This window comes from Rhamphochromis longiceps, linkage group LG3 (assembly GCF_057381845.1).
Source record: "Rhamphochromis longiceps isolate RC_006_pf linkage group LG3, R_longiceps_female_GT1.1, whole genome shotgun sequence".
In the NCBI taxonomy this organism is placed as follows: Eukaryota; Metazoa; Chordata; class Actinopteri; order Cichliformes; family Cichlidae; genus Rhamphochromis; species Rhamphochromis longiceps.
This window is the reverse complement of record NC_140559.1, coordinates 5,385,303-5,398,349: the sequence shown is the minus strand read 5'-3', so window position 1 is coordinate 5,398,349 and position 13,047 is coordinate 5,385,303. Positions and strand designations below refer to the sequence as shown.

Genomic DNA, 13,047 nt, shown 5'->3' with positions numbered 1-13,047 from the left:
CGCGTGGGGAGATGTACGTGGGGCGCGTGGGGCGGCCAAGGAGAAAACAAGGTTATAATTCTCTCTGTTTGTTTTTTTGGTCCTTGGCTGACACTTGGTCTTCGCTCGCTCTGCTGTAGAGTATCACTTCCTGTTTCTGCTCAAACAAAGTGGTGTTTCTGAGTAGCTTATCTGCTTAGAAATTTAATTAAAAACTTTTAAATACATTCTTTTTTCATAGTATAATCTTCACGTGCTTCATCTGAAGCACCCTTTCTGTGTGATCACTACCTAATTCATAGCCAAAGTATTCACTCACTGTCTCTGTACACTGTTTCGCTAGCTTAGCTTAGCTCGTAGCCGACTCGTTAGCACCATGGCTACTTCACCTGTCCCCCCTGCACTTTCTTGCTCATTGTGTCAGATGTTTAGTTACTCCTCAGCCTCCTTTAGCAGTAATGATACCTGTAACAAATGTAGCATATTTGCAGCTCTGGAGGCCAGGATTACTGAATTGGAGACTCGGCTTCGCACCCTTCATTCACCTGTAGCTAGCCAGGCCCCTGTAGCTGGTGCAGCCGAAGATAGCGTAGGCCCCACTAGCTGTTCCCCGGCAGACCCCAAGCAGCTGGGGAAAGAGGGCGGCTGGGTGACGGTGAGGAGGAAGCATAGTCCTAAACAGAAGTCCCAGGTACACCACCATCATGTGTCTAACCATTTTTCCCCACTTGGCGACACACCCACCGGGGGTCAAACCCTGGTAATTGGTGATTCTGTTCTCAGACATGTGAAGCTAGAACCGGCAACCATAGTCAGTTGTCTTCCAGGGGACAGAGCAGGCGACATTGAAGGAAATTTAAAACTGCTGGCTAAGGGTAAACGTAAATACAGTAAGATCATAATTCACGTCGGCAGTAATGACACCCGGTTACGCCAATCAGAGGTCACTAAAATCAATATTGAATCGGTGTGTAACTTTGCCAAAACAATGTCGGACTCTGTAGTTTTCTCTGGGCCCCTCCCCAATCAGACCAGGAGTGACATGTTTAGCCGCATGTTCTCCTTAAATTGCTGGCTGTCTGAGTGGTGTCCCAGAAACGATGTGGGCTTCATAGATAATTGGCAAACCTTCTGGAGGAAACCTGGTCTTGTTAGGAGAGACGGCATCCATCCCACTTGGATGGAGCAGTTCTCATTTCTAGAAATATGGACAAATTTATTAAACCCCCCAAAATATGTCTATCCAGAGTTGAGACCAGGAAGCAGAGTTGCAGTCTTACACGCCTCTCTGCAGCTTCTCTCCTCCTGTTACCCCCCCAAAAACCCATCTCCATTGAGACCGTGTCAGCTCCCAAACAGACAAAAAACAAACTAAAAAATCACAAAGAAAGAACAATACAGTATCCACATCTGAACCAAAGAGTAAAACAGTGAAATGTGGATTATTAAATATTAGGTCTCTCTCCTCCAAGTCTCTGTTAGTACATGACTTAATAATTGATCAACAAATCGATTTACTCTGCCTTACAGAAACCTGGTTGCAGCAGGATGATTATGTTAGTTTAAATGAATCAACACCCCCGAGTCATTCTAACTAGCAGAAACCTCGAAGCACAGGCCGAGGGGGCCGTGTGGCAGCAATTTTCCACACCAGCCTATTAATTAACGAAAGACCAAGACAGACTTTTAATTCGTTTGAAAGCCTGATGCTTAGCCTTGTCCACCCCAGCTGTAAAACTCAGAAACCAGTCTTACTTGTTATCATATATCGCCCACCTGGGCCTTACACAGAGTTTCTCTCTGATTTCTCAGACTTTTTATCTGATTTAGTGCTCAGCTCACTAAAAATGACAGCCTCAACATGGCATTTAACCTGTTATTAGACTCAATTGGCTTCTCTCAAAATGTAAAAGAACCCACCCACCACTTTAATCACACTCTAGATCTTGTTTTAATATATGACACAGAAACTGAACATTTAACAGTGTTTCCTGAAAACCCTCTCCTGTCTAGGGATGGGTATTGTTTAGGTTTTATCCAATACCAGTACCAAACCGGTACTTTTGAAACGGTGCCGGTACTTAAACAGTGCTCAAACTGGTGATTAAAGAATGGAGAACACACACTTTGTCCAAAAACCTCTCATGTTCAGCTGTTTTTTTGTAAAAAGATAACAATGTTAGCCTTTTCTGCAGCTATAGGGCATATATGGTATCACTCTTGGCTGGAAGCAGTGCTTAAACAATGGAAAAAACACAAACTTTGTCCAAAAACCTCTCATGTTTAACTGTTTTCCACTTTTTCTTTGGTCGTTTTAGCTTTTTTGGCCAGGGTGAAGGGAGTATCTGCAATCAAACAAGAAGACAGCCGCATGTAGCTATGATGATGTTTGCTAGTTCACCTTACATGCATTAATGTAATAACGTGGTTAGCCTACTCAACGTAAATTACACACGAACAACATTAAGCTACTCACGCAGAGGAGAACGGCTGCTGCTGACATCATCATCCGTCATCATTTCTGCTACACTGGCAGGGCTAGGGGCCAGGACTCTCCTCTTCGGGTTTTTGGGGGATGTCGCTAACCGGATACCGGTACCCATCCCTACTCCTGTCTGATCATTTCCTGATAACATTTACAATAGTTGATTACACAGCAGTGGAGAGTAGACTTTATCACAGTAGATGTCTTTCTGAAAGTGCTGTAACTAAGTTTAAGAATATAATCCACCCACTGTTATCATCTTCAATGCGCTGTACCAACATAGAGCAGAGCAGCTATCTGAACGCTACTCCAACAGAGGTCGATTATCTTGTTAATAATTTTACCTCCTCACTACGTACGACTCTGGATACTGTAGCTCCTGTGAAAACTAAGGTCTCAAATCAGAAGTACCTGACTCCGTGGTATAATTCTCAAACACGTAGCCTAAAGTAGATAACTTGAAAGCTGGAGAGGAAATGGCGTGTCACCAATTTAGAGGATCATCATTTAGCTTGGAGAAATAGTTTGCTGCTTTATAAGAAAGCCCTCTGCAAAGCCAGAACATCTTACTATTCGTCACTGATTGAAGAAAATAGGAACAACCCCAGGTTTCTCTTCAGCACTGTAGCCAGGCTGACAAAAAGTCAGAGCTCTACTGAGCCAACAATCCCTTTAACGTTAACTAGTAATGACTTCATGAACTTCTTCACAAATAAAATTTCAATCATTATCAAAAAATTGCCAATAATCATCCAACAGATTTAATATTATCTATAGCTACTTTTAGTACCATTGATATTCATTTAGACTCTTTGTCTCCAATTGATCTTTCTGAGTTGACTTCAATAATTACTTCCTCCAAACCATCAACGTGTCTTGTCCTGCCATTAATTAATTCTTCAATCTTAAATATGATCAACCTATCTCTAATAATCGGCTATGTACCACAGGCCTTCAAGCTGGCTGTAGTTAAACCTTTACTCAAAAAGCATCTCTAGACCCAGCAGTCTTAACTAATTATAGGCCAATCTCCAACCTTCCTTTCATATCAAACATCCTTGAAAGAGTAGTTGTCAAACAGCTAACAGATCATCTGCAGAGGAATGGCTTATTTGAAGAGTTTCAGTCAGGTTTCAGAGCTCATCACAGGACAGAAACAGCTTTAGTGAAGGTTACAAATGATCTTCTTATGGCCTCTGACAGTGGACTCATCTCTTTGCTTGTCCTGCTAGACCTCAGTGCAGCGTTCGATACTGTTGACCATAATATCCTATTAGAGTGATTAGAACATGCTGTAGGTATTACAGGTACTGTGCTGCAGTGGTTTGTATCATATCCATTTAATAGACTCCAATTTGTACATGTAAATGGAGAGTCCTCTTCACACACTAAGGTCAACTATGGTGTTCCACAGGGTTCAGTGCTAGGACCAATTCTGTTTACATTATACATGCTTCCCTTAGGCAGCATCATTAGAAGACATAGCATACATTTACACTGCTATGCTGATGACACCCAGCTCTATCTGTCCATGAAGCCAGATAACACACAATTAGTTAAACTGCAGGAATGTCTTAAAGACATAAAGACCTGGATGGCCGCTAACTTTCTGCTTCTTAATTCAGATAAAACTGAGGTTATTGTACTCGGCCCTGAAAATCTTAGAAATATGGTATCTAACCAGATTCTTACTCTGGATGGCATTACCTTGGCCTCCAGTAATGCTGTGAGGAACCTTGGAGTCATTTTTGACCAGGACATGTCCTTCAGCGCACATATTAAACAAATATGTAATACTGCGTTCTTCCATTTGCGCAACATCTCTAAATTAGAAATATCCTGTCTCAGAGTGACGCTGAAAAACTAGTTCATGCATTTATTACTTCCAGGCTGGACTACTGTAATTCATTATTGTCAGGATGTCCTAAAAACTCCCTGAAAAGTCTTCAGCTAATCCAAAATGCTGCAGCAAGAGTCCTGACAGGGTCTAGAAAGAGAGAGCAGATTTCTCCTGTTTTGGCTTCCCTTCATGGGCTTCCTGTTAAATCCAGAATTAAATTCAAAATCCTGCTCCTCACATACAAGGTCTTAAATAATCAGGCCCCATCTTATCTTAATGACCTTGTAGTACCATATCACCCTATTAGAGTACTTCGCTCTCGCACTGCAAGCCTACTTGCTGTTCCTAGAGTATTTAAAAGTAGAATGGGAGGGAGAGCCTTCAGTTTTCAGGCCCTTCTTCTGTGGAACCAGCTTCCAGTTTGGATTCAGGAGACAGACACTATCTCTACTTTTAAGATTAGGCTTCAAACTTTCCTTTTTGCTAAAGCATATAGTTAGGGCTGGACCAGGTGACCCTGAATCCTCCCTTAGTTATGCTGCAATAGATGTAGGCTGCCGGGGATTCCCTTGATGCATTGAGTTTTTCCTTTCCAGTCACCTTTCTCACATGTGTTAATAGACCTCTCTGCATTGAATCATATCTGTGATTAATCTCCGTCTCTCTTCCACAGCATGTCTTTATCCTGTCTTCCTTCTCTCACCCCAACCGGTAGCAGCAGATGGCCCCGCCCCTCCCTGAGCCTGTTTTCTGCCGGAGGTTTCTTCCCAGGGAGTTTTTCCTTCCCACTGTCGCCAAAGTGCTTGCTCATAGGGGGTCATATGATTGTTGGGTTTTTCTCTGTATCTACTGTACAATATAAAGCACCTTGAGACAACCTTTGTTGTGATTTGGTGTTATATAAATAAAACTGAATTGGATTTAATTGAATTAAGAGTTTTCGGAATGTTTTTTGTCTGTGCGTCTGTAAATAAGATGCAAAGGCGATGGCCACAATTCAGAGATGGTCCTGGTGTTTCACTGGGATGTTCTCTCCAGATTGCAATGTGTTTGAAATCCACTTCAAATCAAGCTCACTGGGTGTGTTGCAGGTTATTGTTAAATTTTCCACAACAATTATCTTGGTTAAAGAAACACAAGCACATATTGTCTGCTTCACTGACCTTGCCTGATAGTGTGTGTGTGTGTGGGGGGGGGGGGGGGGGGGGTCTGTGAGTGGGGTAAAGCCTTGAGCATGTGAGTCTATATCTAACTGTTTTCTTCCCTCCTGTTTTTGATTTATTTTCTCATAGTCCCAATAGTGAATGTTCCAGAACCTTCCCCCTTGCATATGAAGGGGCTGTTATTAAGCCATCCACTCGGGTAATTTGCAGTCTTCACTTTCGCAATGCTCTTTCTCCTGCAGGAATACTTCCTTCTCTTCCATGTGCCCTGTAATAGCTTACAGTGGAGATAAGGCGGACAAGTAGTGCCCTAGCACAAGGTATAAGGCATCAACCACACACTGAACAGTTTCCTCGCATGGGGTCATAGTAAGGTGTCATCTCAAACTCCATTGCTGTCATGTTTTCTGACCAGTTCATAGTGCAAATGTTGTAACAGCTGGACACACATTCTGTCATGTTATCTTCACCTAGTATAGCTACATTGGGTACCTGTGCTGACATACATATTATGCACTCTCTAACTGTAATACTTCTCACTGTATAGTTTGCATACTTGGAAGTATGCAAACTATACAATGAGAAGTATTACAGTTAAAGACTCACCCATTCTGCTCTAAGGGGATTAGAAACTTCTCTTTCCTGCTTCCCATCTAAATGGCTGTCGTCACGTGGACCCCACCCTGACCCTATAGGGATTTGGAGTTGACGTCATGCCGCAGTGCATTGTGGGATCGCGGCGCTATGTCAGAAGGCAACAAATCAAAACAAACACACTGTGTTGGAAGCAGGACTGTCAGAACCATGCTTAAAATCAGCGCAAAAGACAAAGGGCTGTATCACGACTGATTGTGCCCAGACGCCAAGAGACAGTACTTGGAAAAAATAGTGTGCATCGGTAATGTGGACCCGTATGAAAAAAGGCAGTGGAGTGGAAACCCAGACAGCCTACCGCCTTTGTCCTATCCCAATATCTTCACGTTCCTTGTCTGTGGATTCAGCGCATACACGGCGAATCATTTTCGTAATTATAAATCCCTGGAGGCGCACATCTAATTCACAAACGGTTGAGTACAAGATTTGGCCGTTTTTAAGCCTCCACGTTGTGAGTACGTTGACCATATGACCAAGATACAGCCAGAGGTTGCACATAACATTGACTTCTCCTCAGCACCTGCCCCAAAATTTGCTCTAGATGAATGATTCACGATTGATGCCAGCTGTGCGTTGCCATGTAAATAGTTTGCATTTCATGTGTATGTACTTGCTAAGTACATGTGAACAGATCGTGAATAAAAAAAAAATAAACATACTTTTTTTCTGTTTTATTGAATCCACTTTACAGAAAGTACAATTATTTACAATGAACTGTACATGCAACACAGCAGTTTTATGAATATTCAACAAGAGCAAGTTTCATTTGGCCCTGGTTTGACAACCACACTGGGGCACATATTCACCAAAACACAGCACACCTTAACAATCTTATCAAGCAGTGTTGTGTCTTCACCCTCACATGATATGAGTAATCGGATTGGCATTGTAGTGTGTAGCATTTTGAGCACAAACTACCTATTACTCGCTCAACATGAATTCTCAGGTGGGCAATTGCTCTCGTTTGGGGATGGCAGAGAACTCAATATCCGCTCGTCTGACCGATGCAATCCGAGCCTGACGTCTTCGTTTAGTATTATCAGATACACGAGATCCCTCCCGTTGCCTCCAGGAGGGGAAACGATGAAAAGACAGCCCATTTTCCAGCTTCTTGCCTTCCCTATTGTGTGATCTACCATTCCAACGGACAACACAGCAAGTACGAACCATAGCTGACGCTCCCGTGTGCTTTGCTTGGCCTACTGTCATGGAGGGAGGGACGTTGCCCCCCTCCCATGACATCACCCTCCAAAACCCTATAGTGAGTAATGTTACCAACGAGAGCAAGACCCAAAAATCACACGTCTCCCCGCCATTCTAAATGAGCCTGTGGATCAGTTGTTTTATTCACCAGTTTGAGACCGGAACGACACTAAAAGTCGCTCGCCGTTTGTAGCCGGACTTCCACCACTACCCTGTTTCGGCCGGGGAATTGTTTGACTACCTTACAATGGCTCAGGTGAACCCACGTCGGTCATTCAGCCATTTTCAAAGCTGTTGGGGTGGCCAGTAGAACCTAGAATGGTCCCTTCCACCGGGAGTTGGTCCAATGCTTCCTCTTAATCACTTTGATGAGCACCCGGCTCCCGACAGTCAGCTTTGGTACCTGTGAACACACAGCAGAACAAGGCAGCTTGTTTGCTTCAACCACTTCTTTTGTCCTTAATATTTTGCACATCTAGGGTTTGCAGTTTTTGCCTGTTGCTCATCCTGGCTCAACGCTAGAAGAGTAAACTGTCTACCATGAACTATTTCAAAAGGGGTCCACCTGCTGTAGTGGGTGTTATTCTCATGTAAAGTTTCAGAGCTTCTCTGAGAAGCAGCAAACAGCTAGATACACACTCATTTGCTCAAGACTGTGCCCCACTCATAGTGGAGACATAGTACCAGACACCTGCTGACGCGCTATTACACAATCTATATGCTGTCCTAGAAAACAAGTCAAAAAAACTCAAAACCTATTCACCCTGAAAGAGGTGGTACCAGGAGTAGGTGTGGTGGTGTGTTTGTCTAAAATAAAGCAAACACAATCATTAAGTTGTCGTCACATTGTGAATGTTGAAAGCTGCAGAAACACAGACAGGTGAGTGTGTCACCTGTGACAGTGATCCAGCTGGATGGAGACTCTCCATGACCGCTGATGTCACACTTGTAGAGGCCTTCATCAGACCTGGAAACATGCTGGATGGTCATGTGACCTGTAGGCTGCTTCCTGATGAGGGAGCCATCTTTATAGAAAGCAGCTGGGAGGTTGGAGGGAGTGGTCTTTGTTTTACAGAGCAGAGTGACGTCATCTCCCTCCATCACAGGGAGGACAGGACTCTGCAGGATCACTGATCCACCTCAACACAGAGACAAACTACAGCATTTCATCCATTTACACACAGCTTCATCAACACTAACTCCACACACTCAGCTTACCAGTGACTGTCAGGTTAACCATGTTACTGATGGGACCCTCTCTGGACTCACACCAGTAAACTCCACTGTCCTGTGTTAAGATGTAGCTCATGTTACAGGAACAATTACCTGAAGTAGCTTTTTTCCACCATTCAGCTTCACACTGAGTCCGCTGTGAGGATTAAAAAAGCGAACAAAGAAAACTTTTGGCCTGTTCTACTTTTGTGAACACTGATGTATGTAATTACTATTCATTTCATTTCTGTTTTATTCCTGAGCTCCATTGTGAGACATGAACCCAATCAGGTCATATCAGTGAGCATTTATCAGGTTTAAACTGTGACAGAAGAAGGTTACTGACCTTGGTTTGTTGTGCAGCTCAGCAGTGAGATCAGAACTAAAGAGAAATGACACTCAGGTTAATTTGAAGTGAACATAAAGAACAACTCCACACAAACAGCTGACAAACACACAAACTCATCTCTCTCTGATTTATCTGCTCATTTTCTATTTGATTCCAGTGGGTGTGGGAGCTTGACAGGGAAACTGTGGTAGGCCAAGGGTACTGAAACAGAAGGAAAGGGTGGTCAGAGATGTCCAGTGAAAGGTTCAGTAATCAAACTGTGTTGCCTTATTTGCACGCAGATGGAGAGAAGCAAGAGGGGAGCGTGTGAGGCAGTGGTCCGGTTGAGTCCAGTGTGCTACGCTGGAGAGCAGAGAGGCAGGCAGGTGAGAGTGACAAGATCATCAGGGCTTTGTTACTGACAGCAGCAGTACAGTGGAGATCAGCATCCAATTAAGTGAGTACAGCGAGGTTTGAGAGGTGGTTTCCATGAACCTACTAACAAACAGAAGATCAAGGTAAGTACAAACAGTATGATAGAGAAGGGAGATGTGAGGCCGCAAACTAACATGGGTTACCCAACAACTTGGCAAAGACTAGTCGTGAGCAGTGGTCTTTTATACTGCCAGTATGATTGCCATGAGGTGGCAATCGAGAAAGGAGAGATGAGTACTTCACCCAGAGGAGGAGAGCAGATGCTGTGGAAAATTACCATGATACACCCTATTTCTTTTACTCTCTGTTTTTCAGCTCCATCTTTTCACCACTTCATTCACCACACCAAATTCTGCTCTACAAGCTGCGTAGAAGTTAGCTATAAAGTGTTTCTAGCAGCTGGTGTCATACTTGCTAGGCAAACTGAGCAGCAAGTCTCAGGCTAGACCATCCCATTTAACAGCCTTTTTGTTTTATTATATGATATAATACTTGTTCTGAAGGCAGGACTGTGTTGCAGTTTTTAGCCTCACCACTAGAGAGTGCGGCCATTTTGTGAGTAATGTTGTACTGTTCATGGAGGCAGTGTTAATGCAGAGTTATGCTTGGGAGTATTTGTGGGTACTTTGAGGGTGTGTATCCTTAAGACTGGTGATTTACAGGATATTTCTTGTTTAAGAATGTTAGCCTCTCTGGTTTATCGCTCTCGACATCTTCTGTCTGTACATTTCACTCATGCTAAGTTATTGCTAAACTAATTTAAGTTTGGCTAGGCCAAGCTAAGTATTGTTTTGAGCTGGTGATTTTATAATGTGTATTTGCCTTCTTTTTCTCTATTTAGCATCATAAGCAAGTGGGGCTCAAAATTTGAGTGATAGAAAGATATTTGTTTTGTTATTACCAAACACGGTTAATTCTATAAGCCTAGTAATAAGGTCTACAGGATAAGTATGTGGCTTTAATATTTTATGTAGTGATTCTTGTTGTCTACATTGGATTGTAATAATAATCAAAGTGTTTTTATTGAGTTTTCAGAAAGCATATCATTCATACAGAAAAGCTCGAACTCAAGTCCTACCACACAGTGCAAGACAGAACTATACCCAGACAGAAGAAGAAAAAAAAAAAGGGGGGGGGGGGGGAGTTGCCAGTTATGGAGTGGACGGAAACTCATCTTCAAAATAGGAAATGAAAGGCTGCCAGACCTTAAAGAATTTCTTGGTGTTGCCCTGTATAGTAAATCTGAGATGTTCTAATTTGAGGTGTGCCATCACCTCCTCCACCCAGCGTTTATGGGATGGCGGTGTTGCCTTTATCCAGTTAAATAGAATCAATCTCCTTGCCAGCAATGAGGCGAATGCTATTGCCTTCCTCTGAGAGGCTGTTAGTTGAGTTTCCCTCGGTGCCACACCAAAGATGGCTGTCAGAGGCATTGGTTCTATATCCTTATTAGAAATGAATGAGAATGTTCTAAAGATGTTAGCCCAAAAGTCTTTCAGCCTGGAACAAGACCAGAACATGTGGCATAAGTTGGCTGGCACCTGTTTACATCTGGGGCAGGTCGGATCGGCCCCCTGGTACATTCTTGCCAGTTTCTCCCTTGCCAAATGGAGTCTGTGCAACACCTTGAACTGTATCAATCCGTGTCTCACACATATAGAAGCAGAGTGTACTAGATCTACAGCCCCCCCCCAGTCAACCTCTGAAATGTCCAGCTCCAATTCTTCCTCCCATTTCCGTCTTACATTGTCCAGGGAGGGGGAAGCCACATTCTGAATACGTGCATATAGCGTGGAGATTGTCCCCTTAGCAGTCGGATCTGTGTCCATCAACTCGTCTATCCATCCGCTTTGTGGAAGCTCGAGGGAGGGGCTGAATGACTTTTTCACAAAGTCCCGAACCTGGAAATATCTAAAGTAATTAGTCTTGGAGGAGATTCCATAGTCCTTTTCCAGTTGAGCAGCAGACATAAAAGTACCATTTTTAAAAAGATCTTTGACACATTCCACCCCAGCTCTATGCCATTCCCTAAAGGCTGTTCCCCCGAGGGCTGGGGGAAACAAGTGATTTCCATAGATGGGAGCAGACAGGAGGGCGGTTCTGTTTTTAAAATGTGATCTGAATTGAGTCCAAATTTTCAGAGAATGAGATACCACCGGGTTGTTTGTGTAAAGATGTTTGCTCAAGGGTAGAGGAGCGCAGACCAGTGAGCGCAGGGACACTGGACTAGAAACATACCTTTCCATATGTACCCATATTAGGGTTTCATCCTCATCTAACTCTTTGACCCAAAATAACAACTTATGTATATTAGCAGCAAAATAATAGTGCATATAGTTCGGCAGAGCCAGGCCTCCCTCTTCTTTCTGTCTCTCAAGAAACTCCCGTCTTATTCTGGGGACAGTTTTTTTCCAAATAAAGGCAGACGTACATTTGTTCAATTCCTTAAAAAATGATTTAGGAATGAAAATCGGTATCGTCTGAAATAAATAGAGGAGCCGCGGCAGTATATTCATTTTAACAGAATTTACCTTCCCTGCTAATGATAAGGGGAGCGATGTCCACCTTTCCATATCTAATTTCGCTTTGTCCAGTGCAACTTTAAAGTTATAGTGGACTATAAGTATATAAGTAAATCTTTATACTTACTAGTTACATTAACACCTAAATATGTGAATCTATCCTTATGTATTGCAAAGGGATAGGCCCAGAAAGAAAGTTTCCTCGCCTGTTTATTAATGGGGAAAAGAACACTTTTGTCTAAATTAATTTTATAGCCCGACACCCTCCCAAAATCTTTGATAATACCAAGGGCCACCGGGATACTAGTGGCAGGGTTTGACAGAAAAAGGAGGAGATCGTCAGTATATAAGGACAGCCTATGGTTTTGTGTCCCCCTTTGTATCCCTACCAATCCAGCAGCCTGTCTCAGCATCATCGCAAGGGGTTCAATTGCCACATCAAAGAGCAGGGGTGACAGAGGGCACCCCTGCCTTGTTCCTCGGAATAGAGAGAAGGGTTCAGATATGATATTATTCGTTCTCACCATAGCCTGGGGGCTCGAATAAATTATTTTAATCCACGAGCAAAATGTTGGACCAAAGCCGAATCTTTCGAGGGCCGTAAATAGATAGTAATACTCTATTCTATCAAAGGCTTTGTGGGCATCTAAGGATATCACAATCTCTGGCATAATGTTATCTCCAGCAGTATATACTACATTGAACAGACGGCGGAGATTGCTGGAGAGTTGTCTACCTGCAACAAACCCTGTCTGATCAGGATGTATTATCTTACTTATGACAAGTTCAATTCTAGCTGCCAGTACCTTGGTCAGTATTTTATAATCACATCCAAGTAAACTTACTGGGTGATATGACTCACATTTAAGTGGGTCCTTATTCTTCTTAAGGAGTACAGAGATCAAGGCCTGTGACATTGTTTGGGGCAGAGCTTTTTTATCAAGAATTTCCTGAAATATTCTGCAAAGTAAGGGAATCAGTGCGGGAGCAAATGTCCTATAAAACTCACTTGGGTACCCATCAGGGCCCGGCGCTTTTCCTGTCTTCATACCCCGAATTGCTTTGTCTATCTCCATGACAGATATGGGTCCCTCTAACCTATCTCTATCTGCTGCCTCTAGTGGTGGTATTTCAAGGTTTTCAAAAAAATTCTTCACTCGGTCCCTATCATTTATTTCTGAGGTATACAAGTCCTCATAAAAAGATTTAAATTGATTGTTAATCCC

The 13,047-nt window shown here is 43.0% G+C and overlaps 1 protein-coding gene and 1 pseudogene across 1 annotated transcript; one reads left to right on the top strand and one right to left on the bottom strand.

The window, feature by feature from the left end:
* The first annotated feature begins 349 nt into the window (after positions 1-349).
* Positions 350-5,741, top strand: LOC146672629 (uncharacterized; annotated as a pseudogene).
* A 1,896-nt stretch (positions 5,742-7,637) lies between these two features.
* On the bottom strand, positions 7,638-8,660 carry LOC146672628 (Fc receptor-like B). The gene is made up of 4 exons (XM_085400893.1): positions 8,543-8,660; positions 8,218-8,463; positions 8,088-8,131; positions 7,638-7,727 (listed from the first exon to the last, which is right to left on the bottom strand). The coding sequence occupies exons 1-4, from the start codon at positions 8,631-8,633 to the stop codon at positions 7,638-7,640; spliced, it is 471 nt and encodes a 156-aa protein (XP_085257019.1). The 5' UTR covers positions 8,634-8,660.
* Positions 8,661-13,047: the final 4,387 nt, after the last annotated feature.

Bases quoted from the DNA above. Each gene is read 5' to 3' on its own strand.
- LOC146672628 (XM_085400893.1), bottom strand. From the start codon at position 8,633: ATGAGCTACATCTTAACACAGGACAGTGGAGTTTACTGGTGTGAGTCC. The intron at 8,464-8,542 runs GTAAGCTGAGTG...CTCTGTGTTGAG, and splicing joins GGTTAACCTGACAGTCACTG to GTGGATCAGTGATCCTGCAG. The intron at 8,132-8,217 runs GTGACACACTCA...GCTTTATTTTAG, and splicing joins CAGCTGGATCACTGTCACAG to ACAAACACACCACCACACCT.